This window comes from Helianthus annuus, chromosome 9 (genome assembly GCF_002127325.2).
Source record: "Helianthus annuus cultivar XRQ/B chromosome 9, HanXRQr2.0-SUNRISE, whole genome shotgun sequence".
In the NCBI taxonomy this organism is placed as follows: domain Eukaryota; kingdom Viridiplantae; phylum Streptophyta; class Magnoliopsida; order Asterales; family Asteraceae; genus Helianthus; species Helianthus annuus.
The window spans coordinates 109289434-109302185 of NC_035441.2; the positions used below are offsets into that span (position 1 = coordinate 109289434).

Sequence of the window (12752 nt, forward strand, 5' to 3'; positions counted from 1 at the left end):
CCAGAATCCGATGGTGTTTGATAAAAAACAATTGCTCTTTCTGAACTTTCATCTAAACTTTGTGAGCTTTCATCAGATGAAACAGACTTTTCTTCTTGATCCTTCACACTAACTCCAATCACTTTCATCCATTCTGTAAACATATCTGGTTCTTTCACGATATGAAAGCTTTAAACTCTCCTTTTTCATCCGCAAACATATCCCAGCTAAATCCTTCTGGTAACCTTTCATCTTCCTGATTGATTAGGCATGCTTTGTTGTCGGATGAAATGTATTTATCCCAGCTAAAATTTTCTTGATTCACCAAACATGCACTCTTTGAAGAATCTTCTATAACTTTTCTACCATGAGCCACTTGTGGTTCTTGTTGTTGTTGTTGACCAACTTGTTGATATATGCCTTTCCTGTAGTAATCATCTTTTCCGAATGGATTCTTTGTTTCACTTGCTTCTCGATTTTTGCATGCCCTCTTGAAATGGCCTTTCTCCCTGCATCGAAAACAAGTAACTTTAGATTTATCAAAACCTAAAGTAGAAACATGTGCATCAAGAAAATCATTTCTTCCAGTAATCATCTTGAACTTCTCAGCTCTTCTCAGGACACTAGCTAGACACCATTTGATGTCCATGAGCTCCATTTCTTCAGCGTCTATCTGATCGTAATCCTCCTTCGTTAGCATAGGATTCCCGATTCTCCCCGCGACTAAACCTTCATAGGACTGTAGCACCGTTGCAAGTAACGACATATGATCTTTAGCAATTTCTTTAGAAAAACTTTGACCCTCTGGGAGATTCAAAGCAATGTTGCACTGTATCACACACCCATTTCAACTTTTTGTACTTTGAGTATGAAAACTCGAAATTGAACTCTTTAGGTTAACATTCGGATATGAAGAAAATCCACTGCTGTTGTTTGAACTTTGATCAACATTTTCTGAAGAATTTCCAGCACCAAAAGCAGTTTGTATTTTTGGACTCCTTTCAATCTCTTGAACACTGCCTTTGTAGTACATTTTCACATCTTGTTGACCACTCGGATTATTCATCCTCGCAATCTTTTGTTGTTCCAAATCTTGACCCTCAATCTTTTCGATGAACTGGGAAATCATCAATCCATCATATTCTCCAGTGTTTTTCAAGATCATCAAATAAGTGCCCCACTCTTTTTGAGGTAAAGCGTCAGCTAACTTGTCAACCCATTCATCACGATCTTTGGTTATGCTTAACATCGACATGGATCGCACTAAGTGGCAATATCTTTCAATTAGTTTCTTAGTATCTTCCCCGGGCAAACTAGTGAAGAGATCAAATTCCTTTTTAAGCAATGCTTTTTTACTCTTAATCATCTTTTCACTTCCCTCAAACTTGATTTTAAGAGCATCCCAAATTGATTTTGAGGTTTTGTCATGTTGAAGCAATACAAAGATGTCTTCTTTAATGGCTTACTGAAGTAGACTGATCATCATCTTTTCAGCTTTATACATATCATGTTCTTTTTCATTGAATTCAGAGATTGTTTTCTCAACTTGCAGATCTGTACGCGGTAGAACATACTTCTTCAAAATTCATTCCCAAGATCTCAGATGGTTAGCTTGAACCCAGTTTTCAAATCTATCTTTCCATCCGTAATACTCCTCAATACTCATTAGCTTCGAGGGTTTTTGCATCGTTCCGGTTTTATTTTCTAAGTTCATGCTTTGAGCAATGGAAGCCGGAGTAGTCGGAGATGTGGCACAACGCGTTGTAAAATTCTTCGTTAGACATTTTCGGTTTTTAAAAAAATTGTCAAACAGTGTTTTCAAACGGAATCACAATCTCAAGCGGAATCCCTGTTCAAACGGAATCAATACGTTCAAGCGAAATCTCCTTCCAAGCGAAATATCTTTTCAAGCGGAATAACTAATTTTGCTTGAACTAACGCCTTTTTCAAATGAAATACCAGATTGAAGCGGAATAGCAGATTTCAAGCGGGATTACTGAAGTGGAATCACGACTTTGAAGCGGAATTAGCCAATTTCAAGCGGAATAACAATGAAATTTCAAGCGGAATACTGGTTTCAAGCGGAATACTGGTTTCAAGCGGAATTAAGCTCTAATTCCGTTTGAAATGCTGCTGATGTCATCATTCTCTCGCTGATTTTGAAACAGAATTAGAAATTTTGTCACTTTTAGATCGAATTTTAGCCTGAAACTCTCAAGGTTTTGTTAAAACACAATTCCGAGTATGATGTGTAAAAATCAAGACATTTTGACCGTGAAAAGTTGTAAATTTTTAAAAGAAGGTGTAGAAATCAGAATTTGCAGCTGAATTGGTATGAACTCTTCCTCCTGAGCTCTGATACCACTTGTAGGATCGTTTTCAGACCCGAACGAGTCGATCAGAAGAGTTTTCTCAATATGAAAGGCAGAAACAGACGTATCGAGGTCAATTCAGCTAGATTTACACTTTAACTGTTGATATTATTGATATAATGACGTTTTACAGTGAGACGACACTTCGGCAGCACTTCGTTGCTCAGACCGGTAAAAGATACAACTAATTTCGTATGAAAGCTATATATAGAGGAGCTGATTTCGCTTGAAAGTGGCAGGAGCCATTTCAAGCGGCAATTGTGATTTTGCTTGAAAGTGGCATGTGCCATTTCAAGCGAAATTAGCTCATTCACACCAAAACTCTCTTATCCTCTCATACTACGTGCCCTGATCTAACAATTCTAGTATAAGACTCGATACAAGATGAAGTCGACAGACGTATGCACTAACATTATCCGATGCCACCAAGCACCCCAACTTCTCCTCATCCCACCACTCCACCGATGCCCAGTTTTTACGGGCATTATTCTCAACCCCCATTCCCCCCTCCCCCCAAACATACCCCAAAACATACCTCAAAACATACACCAAACCCAAAACATACCCGAAACCCAAAACACAACCCAAACCGAAACCGTTCTCGAAACCCAAGTCGAACCCTCTTCTAGAAAAAAGAGAAGTCATCGAAAGAAGAATGAGTCCGAAAAAACGTGCTACTAAGAAGGTCGAATTTTGGTCGCCTAAGGAAGAGTTCGAGTTGGCAAAAGCATGGCTCGACGCATCGGAGGACGAGATTTTATCTTCAAATATTTTTTTACATACTTTTATAAACATTTATTTTAGTAAATTTATTTTTTAATTCAAACATATTGTTTTGTAAAAACATTTTTTTTTTGTAGGAAACGACCAAGACTTAAAGGTATTTTGGGGTCGTATACGTGAGAAGTTTTTCCCCGCAATGGGTCGTGGTGAATATAGAACACCTGTTTTTTCGGGAAAGTGGGGTGTTATGAGGACGAAGGTTACCAATTTCAACAACATATATACTAATCTCGTCAACAGTAGTCAAAGGAAAAGTGGTTCGAGCGACGTCGACGTCATGACCCAAGCCCACAACGACTATAGATTATACCATGGGCATGTTTTTACGTTGGTAACAACATGGGAGCTTCTTCGCAAATCTCCCAAGTGGCATCTTGTACCACCGGTCGACCCAACCCGCCCTAGATCTAAACGGTCTGAATTGACATCCACCACTGAACCATCAGGGTCTGATGCTTGTACAATAATTAATCTAAACGATGATGTTGTACCTCGACCAACTGGTAGGGATAAAAGTAAGGCAGCGGCACGAGGAAAGTCTTCTTCAACACCATCGGATGGCCCGTCAAAGTTGAGCGACTTCGAGGAAAGTCTCAACAAAATAATCTCCATTAGGGAAAAAGACCAACAAATGAGAATGGAGAAACAAACCCAAAAAGACATGGATTTTCTCGCAAGAGATTTGTCAAATCTACCAGATGAGGATCGAGTCATTTTGGAGGCTCGTAAGGCACAAATTCGGGCTTAGTTTTTTTTAGTGACTAGTATGTTATGTTTTTTTTCTAGTACCTTGTGTTTTTTTAATGACTTTGTAGTGTTTTTATTTTTTTAATGAAATTATGTTTTTTTTATTTTCTAGTTATTAAAATTGCCATTTAATTTAAAAAATAAATATATAAATAAAAAATAATTAGGTAATGATGACGGGGGCTCCATCCCACACCCTGCAAATTAAAGGGGGGCGTGATAAAGCCCCCCCTGGCTGACGTGGATCCTACGTGTCGCTTACGTGGCCTAATAAAGCCCCTTAGGGGACTCCAACCACACCCTCCAGCCTAATAAGTTTGATCAAATATAATACATTTTCGTGATTATTATCTACGCTTTGATGTAACTTTCTTCGGACATGAGTCGAGTCAAATCTTTGACAGTATAAATTGAAGTTACTTTAAGTTTCGCATTGCAACCCAAAACAGGTCAAAATGCTAGTTCTTATATAAATTACAACTTCAAAACTAAGAATAATAATACTGACGAGGTATGACCCGAATCGGCTAACCCGACCCGGTCATTACCTATTATTTTATTATAAATAAATAATCATAAACACTTATTCTAGAACATTCCACATGTATGGATAAGTCAAGTAACTAAATCCCCAACTTTTGGGGAAGATTATGCAAATCCCTAACTTATCGGAGCCCATCCTAAGTTAAGGGAAACCCTAATGGTAAACAATAAATAGAGGTAAACATCTAAGGTATGAGGTATCTTGCTCTCGTTTTACTTTCTTCTCTACACATACTCTTTTACTCCCAACACCGAGACTTATTCTCACGCAAGAGGGTGGTTACATGAATAACCTCATTCCTGTAACGAGTCCTAACGGTGTTCTGTTTTGCAGCTAACAATTCGGATCGCCAAGAGTTAAGTCTTAGTCGGATACTACCGCAGAGGTTAGTGTTTCTTCATTGGTGCCATCCGTGGGACCTTTCAGTAACAATCAGACAGAACCCTATGGCAAGCGATCAGAACGTAGCAGTCACACCAAGCCAGGCGATGGTAACTAGCGATCCATTGCTAGAAACCAGCCCGGTTACCACCGTTCCAGCCTCACCAACCGTAACAAGGTCACTCGACTTGGAGTTTGAAGCAGAAGGACCCCCACCAGGCTTTACAGGCACTACCGCTGTTTCCTCTGGGACAACGGCGGCAGACCCGTTTTCCTACACCTCTCTGCAGTTCCAGTCAGTGGAACCAATTACAACAGGCGCTAACGTTTTCACCCCAACAGCAACCACTAGGGCACAGACGATACGTCACAGCACTATGCCAGTAATAACATCAGCAACCCAAGTACTGTTATAACACAGGCGAGCATGTCTCAATACTATCAACCTACAGCCACCTACGCCATGCCACCCTTGTATTCGGCAGTGCTAACGGCGTCATTATCTACACCACCCCATCAACCAGTGGTCATGCCAACGGGAATCATGAACGCCCCGGTTACGCCGGGGAATCAGGCTTACTTCCCCGGGTACTATTATGCACCGTCCTTATGGGTATTTACCTCCATACAATACTCCGACTTACACTCCTCAGGGGGCGGCGCCAGGCTACGCTCAGCAGTCGCCATACGCGGCTTATATGCCCCCTGGTGGACTTTTCCAACATCCCAGCCGGTCTATGGTCAGACCCCACCAATGGCGGAACCTGCTTATGACAGGGGGAATGCATCTAGGCCTCGATTCTCCCCCGGTGGAGGCCCCAGCTCCACTCTAAACATCACCCCGGCTCAACTCCCTGTCACCAGGGTACCAGCTAAAGCGGGGTCGTCCCTCCAGTACAACCCATTACTGTAGAAGAAGATGAACTCACCAGACCTAACAAACCAGTAGATGCAACTTTCAAATCTAAGTTCACCAGAAGAATAGCGGAAGCTCCTATCAAGGAAAAGCCCAAGATGCCTCAAACTGTAGGCAAATACGACGGTCTAGGCGACCCCGATGACCATCTAAATCTATTCAAAAGTGCAGGGGAAGTAGCATGTTGGCCTATGCCCCTCTGGTGTAAAATGTTTGTACAAACTCTGGTAGGCGCGGCTCGGGTCTGGTGGGACAGCCTGCCCATTGGGGAGATTGACAATTTCGAAGATCTAGAGTCCAAGTTCATCTTGTAATTCAGCCAACAGCGCAGGCACACTAAAGAACGAAACGAGCTCCTCCACATCCGCCGGCGAGACAATGAAACGGTGGAAAATTTCATCGTTAGATTCAATAAGGAAAGCCTGGCAATCCTGGGTGTCACAAACGATCTAGCGTGTGGAGCTTTCCTACAAGGAGTAAATGATGACGAGCTATTAAGAACACTTCACGGAAGAGACGGTGTGCCTCCCACCATCGACGAAATCTTGAGAATAGCTAAGGTTTATGTGATACAAGAAAAGGCGGTAGCCGCTAGTCACGCGACCAATAGAAAAAAAGAGGCTCAGAAAAGCCAAGAGGAGAGGGAGCAGCGGGGTTCTAAAAATAAAGGCAGAGGAGACCGATGCCAAAGAGGAGACAGAACGGACTCGCGGTATGATAGGCCTATAAATACCTACTCAAGGAATGAACCCTCTAAGCCGCGATCCGATTACCCTAACTTGAGCAAAACTCCAGCATAAATCCTAGCCTCTGAGAACCTCAAGTTCAACCCTCCGAAGCCGCTAAAGGACAACCACAACAAAGATACGAGCAAGTATTGTGAATACCACAAGGGGAGCGGCCACGATACTAATGACTGTTTTCAACTAAAGAAGCAGATTGAATACTTCATGAAAGCGGGTAAATTGGCACACCTAGTGCGAGACATCAAACAGGGCCCGCTGCCCGTCAAAGAAGAAAACGACAAGGCAGCGGGTAAAAGGCCACAGGAGCTAAACATGGTACACGCGGATAAGGGAAAATGAGCCAAGCGGAGTTTTTCCACCCTCGAACCTTGGATGTTGGCCACCATGACAATTGAGCCTCGCGTGGAAGATTTGCACCTCACTACAGACGCCTTAATCATATCTGCTGCGGTAGGTGATTATCACATGAGAAGGATCCTGGTAGATACCGGGAGTTCAGAGGATATCATCTACGAGCATTGCTTCAATAGAATGCAACCAGAAGATAGAAGACTGCTTGAGTCAGTACACGCCCCCATTAAAGGCTTTACGGGGGAAAAGGTTGATCCCATCGGCCAAATTACCTTCCCAGTCACCTTTGGACAAGCCCCCCCGGGAAAGAACCATACTCCTTAGATTCCTTTTGGTACGCGCTGAGTCTTACCACAATCTAATCATCGGAAGGTTCACCCTGGGAAAATTGGACGTTATCGTATCTACGGCATGGGGTTTCAGGAAGTTCCCCACCCCGCGGGGAATTGCTACAGTATTTCGAGATAAGGTGGGAGAGGTATTGGACACCAAAAGATGCCGAAAGGGGCCTACCGGCGCCATCGGTCCTGAAAGATGGGTATTAAGCACACGCCATTCGGATCAGATAGTAACTATAGGGGATAGTCTCTCCCCAGAAGTCAAAAACAACCTAAAACAACTGCTGAAAAGAAACGTCGACATTTTCGCTTTCGAACATTCTGACATGACCGGAATACCCCGGGAGATGGCAGAGCACAAGCTGGCGACACTCCCGGGCATTAAGCCTGTCGCACAGGGAAAGCGAAGCATGGCTCCAGATCGAAAAGCAGCGGTAGTCAAAGAAGTACGAAAGCTGGTTGAAGCTGGAATACTCAGAGAAACAAAGTACCACACATGGGTATCAAACCCCGTGATGGTCAAGAAGCCAGACGGTATGTGGCGAATGTGCATAGACTTCAAAGATTTAAATAAAGCATGCCCCAAGGATGCTTACCCGCTACCGGAGATGGATTTTAAAGTTGACTCCCTGGTCCCTTATAGGTACAAGTGTTTCTTAGACGCCTATAAGGGGTATCACCAAATCAAAATGTCCAAAGACGATGAAGAGAAAACGACGTTTCATAATGATGTGGGTATCTTTTATTATACCAAGATGCCTTTTTGGCCTGCGAAATGCCGGAGCTACTTATTAGCGGCTCATGGACAAAGCTTTTGAAAAGCAAATCGGCAGGAACTTAGAAGTATACGTCAAGGATTTAGTAATCAAGAGCAGGGAAGAAAAACAAATGCTGGTAGACATCGAAGAAACCTTCCAAACGCTCAGGGAATATAACATCAAGCTCAACCCCAAGAAGTGTTCATTCGGGGTCGAGGAAGGCAAATTCTTGGGGGTAGTAGTCACCCGGGACGGTTTTAAAGCCAACCCGGAAAAAGTAGGCGCCATAACACGGATGCCCTCCCCTAGGACTCTGAAAGAAGCGCAAGCATTAAACGGGCGTCTGGTGGCCATAAATAGATTCTTGGCAAGGCACGCCGAAAGGCCTTTTGTTGGTGCATACATCTATCGACTTCGTCTTGTATCGAGTCTTGTACTAGATTGTTAGATCAGGGCACGTTGTACGAGAAAACAGGAGATTTAAGTGTGTTTAAAGGTGATTTTGCTTGAAGGATGCTATTCCGCTTGAAATGACATTTTTCATTTTCAAGCGGAATCACATCAATTCATATTCCGCTTGAAGCATGTTCAAGCGGAATCTCTAGCCTGTATATATCCTTTCGAGCGGAATCATAAGTAATTAGTTGTAACTGTTCTTGATTTGGATACCGAGGTGCTGCCGGTTTATCCAGTGATTGTAACTATTGTTATATCAATCAGAAAGAGGCTTAAAGTGATTTGCAAGTTGTTTCGAAGTCTATTTCTTAGTTTCCTCCTCTAAAATAGATAAAAACTCCTCTAAACGACTCGTTCGGGTCTGTAAATGATCCTACAAGTGGTATCAGAGCTCAGGAGGAGGAGTTCTTTTCGATTCAGCTCAAAATTTCTGTTTTCTACACTTTCTTTTCAAAATCAACAAGTTTTCACGGTTAAAATCGGCTAATTTTCTCACATATTGTGTAAAACTGCATTTTAACAAACCCTTCAAAGTATCAGACTAAAATTCATATTAAAAATGGTAAAAATGGACCTAAGTTGTGATTTCTATTGAACAAACAACTTTCTGATTTCGCTCCAAATTCTTTATTTCGCTTGAGATTTTCAAACGAATTCAGAGATTCCGCTTTAATTTGTATGATTCTGCTTCAAAGTTGGTATTCCGCTTGAAAAGTTTCAAGCGAAATCTGTTATTTCATTTCAAACCAGTATTCCGCTTGAAAAGCTAAGGCTATTTCAAGCGAAATATCTGATTCCGCTCCAAAACGTTTTCCGCTTGAAACTGAAAATCATTATTCCGCTTGAAATCTTAATCTCGCTTGAAATCCATATTCCGCTTAAAGTGTACTATTTTTGAAAAACGTCTTACCAAATCATGAGTGAAGAATTTTATAACGCATTCGCCACATCTCCGATTACTCCGGCTTCCATTGCTTAAAACATGAATTTGGAAAATGAAACTGGAACTACACAAAAACCCCCGAAACTAATGAGCATTGAGGAGTATTACGGATGGAAAGATAGGTTTGAAAACTGGGTTCAAGCTAACCATCTGAGATCATGGGAGTGTATTTTGAAGAGATATGTTCTACCACGTACTGAACTGCAAACTGTAAAAGAAATCTCTGAGTTCAATGACAAAGAACGAGAAATGTACAGAGCTGAAAAAATGATGATCAGTTTACTTCAGCAAGCTATTAAAGAAGACATCTTTGTATTGCTTCAACATGACAAAACTTCAAAATCAATTTGGGATGCTCTTAAAGTCAAATTTGAGGGAAGTGAGAAGACGATTAAGAGTAAAAAGGCACTTCTTAAGAAAGAATTTGATCTTTTCACTAGTTTGCCAAGGGAAGATACAAAGAAGTTGATTGAAAGATATTGCCATTTAGTGCGTTCTATGTCGTTGTTAAGCATAACCAAAGATAGAGAATAATGGGTAGACAAACTTGTTGGTACGTTACCTCAGAAAGAGTGGGGTACATTTTTGATGATCTTAAAGAACACCGGAGAGTATGATGGCCTAACGATTTCTCAGTTTATTGAGAAGACTGAGGGTCAAGATCTGGAACAGCAAAAGATTGCGAGGATGAATAATCCGAGTGGTCAACAAGATGTGAAAATGTATTACAAAGGCAGTGTTCAAGAGGTTGAAAGAAGTCCGAAAATACAAACTGCTTTTAGTGCTGGAAACTCATCTGAAAATGTTGAACAAAGTCCTAATAGCAGCAGTGGTTTCTCTTCATACCCGAGTGTTAATCCCAATAGTTCATCATCAAGCTTCCATTCTCAAAGTATAAAAGGTGGTGGATGTGTGATACAGTGCAATATTGCATTGAATATTCCAGAAGGTCAAAGCTTTTCTAAAGAAATTGCAAAAGATCACATGTCTTTACTTGCAACTGTGCTACAATCCTATGAAGGTTTAGTTGCAGGGAGGATCGGAAATCCTATGCTGACAAAGGAGGATTACGATCAAATAGACGCTGAAGAAATGGAGCTCATGGACATCAAATGGTGTCTAGCTTGTGTCCTAAGGAGAGTAGAAAAGTTCAAGATGATTACTGGAAGAAATGATTTTCTTGATGCACATGTTTCTACTTTAGGTTTTGATAAATCTAAAGTTACTTGTTTTCGATGTAGGGAGAAAGGTCATTTCAAGAGGGAATGCAAGAATCGAGAAGCAAGTGAAACAAGGAATCCATTCAGAAAAGATGATTACTACCGGAAAGCCATATATCAATAAGTTGGCCAACAACAACAACAAGAACCACAAGTGGCTCATGGTAGAAAAGTACTAGAAGATTCTTCAAAGAGAGCATGTTTGGTGAATCAAGAAAATTTTAGCTGGGATAAATACATTCCATCCGACAGCAAAGCATGCCTAATCAATCAAGATGATGAAAGGCTACCTGAAGGCTTTAGGTGGGATATGTTTGTGGATGAGAAAGGAGAGTTTAAAGCTTTCATTGCTAAAATTGTGAAAGAACCAGATATGTTTATAGAGTGGATGAAAGTTGTTGGAGTTAATGTGTCAAGTGAAGAAGAAAAGTATGTTTCATCAGATGAAAGCTCACAAAGTTCAGATGAAAGTTCAGAAAGAGAAACTGTTTTTGATCAAACACCATCTGATTCTAGTTCTTCAGATGATAGTTCTGATAAATCAATTGAGTTTGATCAATCACCAACTGATGACAGTGGTGATGAAGAAGAAGAAAGACATATTAATGTTGCAAAAAATCATATATCTCCTGAAAGCTTTCATTTTTATTTTGCAGATCGCTTGGAGAAGCTGAAGGAGAGACAAGCACCAAAAGAACAAAAGCAAATGAAGTCTGAAAGTGTTGTTCAAGAAGATGAGACTGTTCAAAATGATGAAGTTAAAAGTATTTCTGAGGAGATTGTTGAAACAGAAAAGGAGACTGAAACTGAGAAAGTTGTTGAATCTGAGATAATCAGTAACGTAGAAAAAAATGTGGAAGTCGTCAAGCCTTGCTCAAAGTGTCTAGAACCTTGCAAGGAATGTGCAGCAAAAGACGAAAGGTTGAATGAATTTGAGAAGATGAAGGAACAATTACTGTTCAATCTCAATTACGTGAAGGAATCTTATGATGTGTTGAATAGAACAGTAACTGGTCTTCAAAAGACAAATTCTGAGAGAGAAGACACTTTGACAATGATGAATGCAACAATGATGACAAAACAAAAAGCTATAAACTATTACATTGAGGAGTGTGCTAAGCTGAAACAAGAGTTGGGGACTGAGAAAATTGAGAATGAGAGAATCAGGCGATTATTACAAAGTTATTCTAGTTCTGATTATTTATTGATCGAATTTATCCAACTGTTGCAGGTTTCGAAGCATTTCAAGATGAGAAGCCAAAGAAAAAGGATACTGGTAAGAAACCGAGTGTTAGCTATAACAAGTGTCCGCCTCCGATCTGGGAAGGTTATTCTCCCAGAAAACCAAATGAGGAGAAAGTTCAAAAGGCAATCAATATAAAACTGAAGTCTGATATAACCAATGAATTACCAGAAAACATTGACGTCATTTTCACATCGTCTGACACTGATCATGAGTCTGAGTTAATAAGGTGGTCGATCAGGTGTTGGATACTGATGAGGAGTCTGAGTCAAAGTCTGAGTCTGAGTCTGGAGGTTCAAGTTCGTCAGTCAACAGTCCAAAGACATCGGTTAAACGGGTTTACAGTAAAGAGTTTTTGTTATCAAAATCGAATTTGAATGATGAAACATTCGAAGTAGCATATACTTTGAATGATTCTGACAAATTATATTCTGACAAAGAGTTTCCAATAAGAAGTGTTAGAATTGAAATGATTAAAAAGGTTTTCAAAATGACAGATTTTAATATTTCTGAAATAAAAGATTTAAATCTTATTGAAAAACCTAAAAAAATACACTTCAAGAGTTCAACAACGATTAAACAAGAAAAAGGGTTACAATTCTGGTTCTGGTTTTCAAAAGAAATCAAACCATAATGGTAACTACAAAAAGAAAGGATTGGGTTTTATTCCACCTGAAAATTATAAAAATGACAAAATTTCTAAAACAAACACAAAATTTGTTTCAGGAGGTAGTGCTGAAGAAGAACAGAAGAAACCTTTCTAGAGACAATCAAACCAGGAGTTTCTTGCTGAGAAGAAGAGAATAGGAACTGGAGTTTTTCGCAGAAGAGATACAAGAACCTGTTTTAAATGCAATGAAGCTGATCACATTGCATGGAATTGTTCTTTAAATATCAAGAAAAAACAGGGAGTATCTGAAAAACTTAAAGGAAAAGTTGTTGAGAAAAATGAACCACCAACAGAGGAATTCAAAA

The 12752-nt window shown here is 40.4% G+C and overlaps 1 protein-coding gene across 1 annotated transcript; it reads left to right on the plus strand.

Moving 5' to 3' along the window:
- The first annotated feature begins 2470 nt into the window (after positions 1–2470).
- LOC110876083 lies at positions 2471–3882 on the plus strand. Its single transcript, XM_022124263.1, has 2 exons — positions 2471–2522; positions 3212–3882. The coding sequence occupies exons 1-2, from the start codon at positions 2471–2473 to the stop codon at positions 3880–3882; spliced, it is 723 nt and encodes a 240-aa protein (XP_021979955.1).
- Positions 3883–12752: the final 8870 nt, after the last annotated feature.